This window comes from Lactuca virosa, chromosome 6, assembly GCF_052849685.1.
Source record: "Lactuca virosa cultivar CGN04683 chromosome 6, Lactuca_virosa_CGN04683_v6, whole genome shotgun sequence".
Taxonomy (NCBI): domain Eukaryota; kingdom Viridiplantae; phylum Streptophyta; class Magnoliopsida; order Asterales; family Asteraceae; genus Lactuca; species Lactuca virosa.
Genome location: NC_136431.1, coordinates 247,853,539 through 247,861,869, shown reverse-complemented (window position 1 = coordinate 247,861,869; position 8,331 = coordinate 247,853,539). Strand labels below are relative to the sequence as shown.

The 8,331-nt window shown below is 33.4% G+C and overlaps 1 protein-coding gene and 1 pseudogene across 18 annotated transcripts in view; both read left to right on the top strand.

Annotated features, from left to right (window-relative positions):
* The window catches only part of LOC145119325 (protein PIR-like), a 4,341-nt gene extending 1,080 nt beyond the window's left edge, over window positions 1-3,261 (top strand). For 8 of the 18 annotated variants that reach the window (XM_079054973.1, XM_079054971.1, XM_079054966.1 and 5 more), the window contains 9 exons: window positions 132-189; window positions 348-425; window positions 504-818; window positions 917-1,024; window positions 1,122-1,198; window positions 1,284-1,331; window positions 2,287-2,462; window positions 2,726-2,938; window positions 3,083-3,261. In XM_079054973.1, the coding sequence (XP_078911099.1) occupies window positions 776-818; window positions 917-1,024; window positions 1,122-1,198; window positions 1,284-1,331; window positions 2,287-2,385 (375 nt within the window). In that variant the 5' untranslated portion in view covers window positions 132-189; window positions 348-425; window positions 504-775 and the 3' untranslated portion in view covers window positions 2,386-2,462; window positions 2,726-2,938; window positions 3,083-3,261. Of the gene's footprint in view, window positions 1-126; window positions 190-347; window positions 426-503; window positions 1,025-1,113; window positions 1,199-1,271; window positions 2,463-2,725; window positions 2,939-3,082 lie in introns of all 18 variants that reach the window. The other 10 variants (XM_079054969.1, XR_013713775.1, XR_013713774.1 and 7 more) reach the window with 10 other exon arrangements.
* Window positions 3,262-4,352: 1,091 nt separating this feature from the next.
* LOC145122427 (aspartic proteinase CDR1 pseudogene) lies at window positions 4,353-5,694 on the top strand (annotated as a pseudogene).
* Window positions 5,695-8,331: the final 2,637 nt, after the last annotated feature.

Here is an 8,331-nt window from a genome sequence, read left to right as displayed (position 1 = left end):
AATTTGGCTTTCCAAACTTTCTTTGGTTGTTTTTTTATATTTCCAATTTGTTTTAGTAGTGACAAGATTATACCTTGTGGCTATTGGCTTTATAGTTAATTAATATACTCATCACTTTTTGCAAAGTACAGCGAAGTCCATGCATATCGGCTGTCTTTATCTGAGGACACAAAGGCACTAAATCAACTGGTATGTTTCTCTTACAACATTTCATTTTGAAAAATGAAATGAATGTTCCCAATATATTTGTCATTTGGCTGTAATCTAAGTTCATCTAACTCGATCTAGAACTTTTTGTACATTGGATTATGAATATCTCTATATACTAATTTCTTATATATTTGTAGAATACTCTTATCCAAGAAGGCAGGGAAATGGTATCAGTCCTCTGTGCATACACGAGTTGTGTCAAAGCACTTCCTGAGGTTTGAAGAAGAAAATTCTTGAAAAGTTTTTTTTAATAATAACTCTATATAATGCAAAAATTTATTGCCAACTTCCAGATTCTATGAAGGAAAGCCAGGCTGATTTGTATCTAGAAACTTATCAGGTAATGGACTTGGAAATGAGTCGCTTCGTGAGATACAAAGATGGCAAGCATCACCTGCAGCTAAAGTATGTGCCTTGACTCTATCATTTTCCAATATTGCCCCTTTTATTCCACTGTAACTCATCTTTTATCATTTTCCAATATTGCCCCTATTATTCCACCGTAACTCATCTTTAGTCCATGTTGAAATTACTTAATGTTTTGGTTCACTTGATCATCTAAAAAATGCAAAAGTCAGCATACTTAATGATTTCTCTTGGTATAAAAGGTAAGCTTAGTATTTTTCATTTATCATGCTACTCCAATAATTATGAATAAAGTTGAGTGAAATCGTTTTGCTATCTGGTGGCAATATGAGGAAACCAGGTGGTCTTTTTGGGAATAGTAGCTCTGAGATTCCTGCAAATGATTTGAAACAATTGGAAACCTTTTTCTACAAGCTTAGTTTCTTCCTGCACATACTAGACTATTCAGGTTAGCTATTTTTTGTATTCTGATGAATAATTTTTTTTTTGGTTTGATTATTGATCATATCATTGCTAAAATAACCTTTTTCTTTTTAGCATTTCAGTTACGATTGCAACGTTGACAGATCTTCGTTTCTTATGGTTTAGAGAATTTTATTTGGAATCTTCTCGTGTCATTCAAGTAAGCCTTAAAATTAAGTAATAAATATATATATCAGCACGATTGTTTACTGATCTGATCTGCAACATTGAAGCCTTAAATCCAGGTGGCGATTATTCTTGGTGGACGAAATTACTTTTGTGGTGACACATGGGTAACATCAAATTGTCTTGATAGAACTTCTTCTTATAAAATTGGCTAATGCAAGTGTACTTTAAATAATGGGAGAATTTCGTATATGCCCTTATTAAATGTCAAAATATCATATTTACCCGGCCTAACATTTAAATATCGTATTTGCCCTTCTTAATCTTTTAAAATATCAAATTTACCCAAATTTATTTTTTTAATAGTTTATAATCCCTTTTTATATTTTTAAACCATTAAAATTGAAAAAGTAAATAAATGGACCATATTGCCATTGCCTTTTAAGTACTTTCAAAATGGCATACGGTCAAAAGAATTTACCTCTTGTCGTCACTAGTGTTAACCTGTCACCGTCCTCCTTCTTGCCTTCTCCCAGATTCCATCAATTCAAAAGAAATCCCTTAAGAGTTGTTGCAGGTTCTTTATGTTTTAATGAACTCAAAGAAATACAGGAAAAAAGTGGGGACAATTACAGGTGAAAATGGAGTCTTGGAGCCGGAGAAAGTTAATTGGTTGGAGGATTAATTTTTTTCATGAGAAACGATAGTTTCTAGGGTTATTAAAAAAGATTTTTGGTATGCACCACAATAACAAAAAGATATAAGATTATAGAAGAGATCAAATGGATCTGGTCTTGAAAGTTTGTAATACCTTGTCTTTTTAAGTTATTGGAGTGTCATAGTTAAAATTAGCCAATCAATATCCAAATCAACACCTAGTTAGTAGTTAATAAACGAACAAATCCTTGTTTTGCATCTGTAGCCTCTGTTATTAATTTGGTGGTCTTGTTTTATTGTCACTTATAAAGAAAAGACGTATTAATATACTATCCAGGTATTATTTGTTATGGGTTAGATTACCTGATGTTGAGAAAAAAACAGTTTACTAATTATTAAAAAGGCCGAAATTTTGGAAATAATTGTGCCAGTGTTTTTAGTTTTAGATAAAAAGTGTTTATGCAGGTTATAGACATGGAACATGAACTTCAAGCATTACGAGTTCAACTGTATCTCTTTGACTTCTTTAGAACTGATGGAATACGGGAAAGGCAAGAAGGATGACGGTGACATGTTAACACACTGGCGACGGCAAGAGATAAATTCTTTTGATCGTATGTCATTTAGAAGGTAACTATAAGGTAAGGACAATATGGTCCATTAATTTTTTTTTTCAATTTTAATGATTTGAAAATATAAAAAGGGATTATAAACTATTAAAAAAAATTTGGGCATATATGATATTTTAAAAGATTAAGAAGAACAAATATGATATTTAGATGTTAGGCCGGGCAAATATGATATTTTGACGTTTAATAAGGGCATATATGAAATTCTCCCTTAAATAATTGTGAAGTATATTCCAAAGGGTTAATTTGGTAATTATATTTTCATATATGAACAGTATGATGGCAACTATGATGAATTCCATTCTACTCCGATCAACATTAGGAAAATTAGGTGTTGAGGCACGTCTACAATCATCATGTTGTATGCCAGAAGTTTCTGAACCTTACAACAAACAAAGATCAATTCGACATTTAGAAAAGGGTATTGTTGTGATGGTGGTAAACTTGAGTTAGTGAAAACAGAATCTGAAAGTTTATCATCACAGAAGGTAATAAAATTTGAGAAAAATAAGAAACTAAATGTGATTGTAGGTTAAAATGAAACAACTAAAAAGTGGTTGAGTTGATATTGTAAGCCTAAAAGGTTTTGTATTTATAATTTCCTATTCCTAATGAAATATATAATGAATCAGGTCCACCTCCTACCAGGAAACTTGCAACTTTGTTGTATAGACTAAAGAAGAACGCATGTTGTTGCTAAAATTAAGAGTTACTAGACTAAAACAACAATGTAGTGAAAGCAGAAACTGTAAAAGTGTGCTTAACTCAACGAATGATATTTTTTATATGTTTTATTTGTTTTATTGTCTTATATTTTTGCTTATATCAACTGCTCTTATAAATATGTTGCATAAACTAAGGTGACATTTTGTTGCATAATTTAATCATAACATTTGATGTTTTTCTTTTCTGTTCACTAGAACATCTTTCTAATGGGTATCTTTTTTATTCATGTTAGGTTAATTTCTCTTCGTGCCTCACAAAGCGTAAATGAATGACACATTTTTACCCTTGTATTGTATGTTCACAGCTATATGCAAAATAAATTAAATGCAAAATAATATTTGACTTCTAAAAAAAATGTCGTTAAGGAACAAATCTAGAGAAAAAATATGACATGCTTTAAAAAACGAAATGTCAAAAGAAAATTATTTGAAAAAAAGAAACTAATTAACGCTCAGAAAGTATTTGCCAAAAATGAAACTAATATTCGTCTGTTCATAAAAACCCTAAGAACTTTATAATGGCGTTGCAATTTGGGATAATCAACAACATACCAAAACAATGTGTCCGACCTTTGTGGAATGCAATCGAGTTCCGATACATTTCATGTTCTTTAGACGATGACATGTTTCAGTATAGAAACTAATCGGTGAAACAAATATAATAGCCAAAAGAAACTAATTGGCGAAAGGAAACTAATTGCCAAAAGAAACTAATCGCTACCGCAAAACCGATTAATAACATTATGAATATGTTTTGTGTTCCTTGAAATATAACATGTCTTCCGAATAAACTAATCGTTGAAAGAAACTAATTGTCGAATGAAGTTATTCGTCGCCGCAGCTTTGCGCGGGTAGACGGCTAGTATATATATATATATATATATATATATATATATATATATATATATATATATATATATATATATATATATATATATATATATATCGATTTTGAACCGAAACGTTAAGAGGAGTATACTGATTGTATTTATATATGCAAATAATTGCTGTAATAACTATTTAAGCATATATAAGTATTTCCTTCCTATAATATTTAACAATTAACGTAATTAACTTTTGACCTTCCAAATTCATATAACTTCAGATTAAATTACTTAATTTTCACCTTATAAATATTGATCTAATCTTCATTTATCCTTCATAGTCATCTTAAGTTCTTAAAGATGAAAACTCTCGCTCTTCTCCATCTCCTACTCACACTTTCGGTTTCTCTCTCTACATCAAACCACCACGGCGATGGCAGTAGTGGCAGTGGAAACCTTCAAGGTTTTACAGTTGATCTTATTCATAGAGACTCTCCACTATCACCTCTCTACAACCCAACTCATTCCCGATCAAACCGAGTTCAAAATGCTTTCAATCGGTCCATTTCTCGAGCTTCCACTCTTTCAAGAAGGGCAGGTTTTACCACGAAAATAGAAGCAGACATTTTTGAGGTCCCAGGGGAATACGTAATGTCAATCCAGATTGGAACCCCACCCGTAAAAGTTCTTGGAGTTGCTGACACCGGGTCCGACCTCACGTGGGCCCAGTGTCAACCTTGCCAGAACTGTTACAAGCAAGTCAATGTGCCCTATCTTGTACCCTCTTCTTCATCCACTTATCAACAACTATCATGCCAATCAAAGGGATGTGAAGCCCTAGAAGAAAACCAATCATCATGTGACTCACAAAACACGTGTCAATACAAAATGATGTATGGGGATCGCTCTTACACATCAGGTGACCTTGCTATGGACACTTTTTGGTTCGGTTTAACCCCTATGAAAAACGTGGCTTTTGGTTGTGGACATGATAATAACGGCACGTTTAACGTGAATGTTTCTGGGATCATTGGTCTTGGTGGCGGCCCACTTTCTGTAGTTAACCAATTAAATTCCGTCGTGCAGGGTCAGTTTTCATACTGTTTGACTCCACAGTTTAACGACATCACAAACCAAACAAGCAAGATTTACTTCGGTGATCTTGCAAAAGTCAACGGGTCAAACGTCGTTTCAACTCCCATGATACGAAAGGAGCCATCGACGTACTACTACCTTACATTACAAAGCGTGTTGGTTGGAAACACTAGTGTGTCATACGAGCGATCCTTTTCGAAAAATAAGGTTGTCAAAGGTAACATTATAATAGATTCTGGTACGACACTGACACTTGTCAACCGGGATTTCTATAGTGCGTTTACTTCGGTTTTGACGGATGCCATTGGAGGTCAAACTGTTGAGGACCCACAAGGATTGTTTGAGCTTTGTTACAGGGATTTAGAATTGACATTTGTCCCGAAGATGACCTTCCGGTTTGATGGTGCTGACGTGGAGTTGCCGGTGACGAGTACTTTTTTGGAAGTGCAGAAAGGTTTGAGTTGTTTGACGATTGTTCCGGTGGATGATTTGGCTATTTTTGGGAATTTGTTACAGCAGAATTTTTTGGTGGGGTATGATTTGGTAAATGAGAAGGTTTATTTTAAGCCTACTGACTGCATGAGACATGTAGTTGACTAACATGTAGGAGAATTTTATCTCCGTTGACTAAAATAATACGTGTTTGAAGTTACTTCTATGGCTTTTTGTTCCCTTGTCTCTCTTTCGCCATTAACATATTTGTTAATTCCGTGTATGACATTTAATAAGTACTAACATAAACTTTGAATATTACAATAATCAGGTATTAATTAACAAATTAAAAAATATAATGTTATTCATATAGCAATCACTAACCACTATAATATAGGTGCCTACTCATCACCATATACCACATTCAACCACTACAAGGTTGAGATACTCACCGGTATATCCTTTTATTTTTTATTATTAAAATAAAAAATATTTAATAATTAATTTATTAAATTGTAGAGAGAGATGGAGAAAGATAGAGAGAGATAGAGAGATAAACAAACTGATTGAGTGTGTTGGTCCGTGTTCCCCATCACAATTGACACGAAAATGCATCACCACTAACCACCACAATCACCCAAGATGGTGCTCACATTCGTGGTTAGTGGCCATATAGACCACGAAATGTTTCGTGACAAACATACCATATGGTCTAATATACAAGAATTTCAAACATATACTACCTACAAACAGAATAAATTATGTAGCATAAAAAATAAAAGTACAATAAATTAAATAGTATGATACGGAAATAATAAGAGGAAAAAATATAAATAAAATTATGCTTTTCATAATAAACGATAAAATAGTAAGCTAATCAATACTAATTTCAGCTTTATTTTTAATTTTATGTTTATCTAAAAAGTGAACGAATTTATTTTTATTTTTATGTTTATCAGATTAATCTGATGGACACCCAAGTTCTAGGATTTATCTGATAGTTGACAGTGGGTTAGCTTACTATTTTATCGTGAGTTACAAGGTATCGTGAGTTTCAAACATATACTCTCTCTCTCTCTCGATTAAGAATCAGTGAGTTACAAGGTATGTTTTTAATTCTTTTTCTCAATTCGAATTTCATCATCAAGGTTTTAAGATTGTTCTTTTTTGTACAACAGATGCAGATATAAACTAATGAAAATAAGGTCTTGAGCCAAGCTTAAAGGGTCTTGTTTGGACAATTTTTTTTCCTTTTAAATTAGAGCTACCAATGTTCTTTAAAAGTGCATATAATCGAAGTAAGTACATGTAACACCCGCAGATTCGGGATAGACAATTATGCTATAATAAACGATAAAACGGAGTTTTTTTTTTTTTTTTTTTTTTTTTTTTTTTTTTTTATAAAAGATTATTAGGATAAATAATCTTATAGTATATGTGACAAAGATTTCGAACATATAAAGAACTCTGAAATTCAACTTCGTATGAAGAAGTTATGCTTCTTCGGAGTTTCGCAATTAACCAACACGACTATGCGCGTCGAAAAAAATGAATTTTAGATAGGTTGCTTATTAGCCTAAGTAATTTAAACGAAAGTCGTAGTAATCGTAAAACCGAGAGTGTACATATAGAGAACATCCAAATATGACTTCATATGAGGAAATTATAATTTTCGAAGTTTCAGCACAACAGTGTGGACACAAAAATCAAAAATCAAATCGGTTGATTGTTAGCTGAAACAATCTAAACAAGAATTGAAGATCTTGTAAATATGAGCATATCCATATAAAGACATTCGAGAACGGAGTTCGTATGAAAGAGATACGAATTTAGCACGAACCTTAACAGTCTAAACCAGTCTAAATATGAATTTTAGTTAGAGCGAGAATTAGCTGTTGAGACCTTAATGATAGTTGTAGAGCTCGTCAACAGGATTCTGAAGATATAAAGAACGTCGAAAACGAAGCTCGTATGCGAAAGTTATGGCCGTCCGAAGATCTGTGAAATTTTACCTATTAGGATGATGTGGCACCACCAGGAGGTGCCATGTGGCACGGTCGACAACCTCTTTCCTCCAAGAGACACGATGTCATGGCACCACGAGAAGCGGATACGTGGCAACATATATTGGTGACACATGGTGCGTTCTACAAGACGGCTGACAAGGGACGTGGACGAAGCAGTGCATGACCCGTGGCGGTAGGGAAAACGTCCATGTCACCAGACACGGCGCCCCCCTCTGAAAATCCTATAAATACCTTCGATTTTTAGCATTCTTCGCACACAAATTAATCCCCTCTTTCTCTCTCTCTCTCTCAAACGTCTTTCGTTTTTTGAGTCTAACTTTTCCGGACCTCTGAACATTTTAACGGGGCTCTGAGATATCTAGAAGCTCGACGAAGAGAAGCTTTCGAGTTGAGATTCTGCCCATGCAATTTCTCGGTTTTCGCTAAAATTCTTGTAAGTTAAGCTGCACTTATTTTATTTCAGTGTAACTTATATTTATATTCATAATCGTTTTTATGAATTTATAAATAAAATTTATCAATGATTCCATGTCATTATACTGATTGATCTACTTACTGGGATGATGCCTAGGTTAGATTTAGTGATGTGTTTAAAATGAGATTTCCAAACATTATACTTTGTATACCACACGAACCCTACCTTCGATATGATCTTACCTGGTTGCTCCTTACTTGATAGATCTTGATGTAGACATTGGGATTATTGAGGAATCTAGATGTAACAACCAGAAAATTTAAGTCAAACAAAGGCAACATGCCAACTCAACCAACTCGGCTT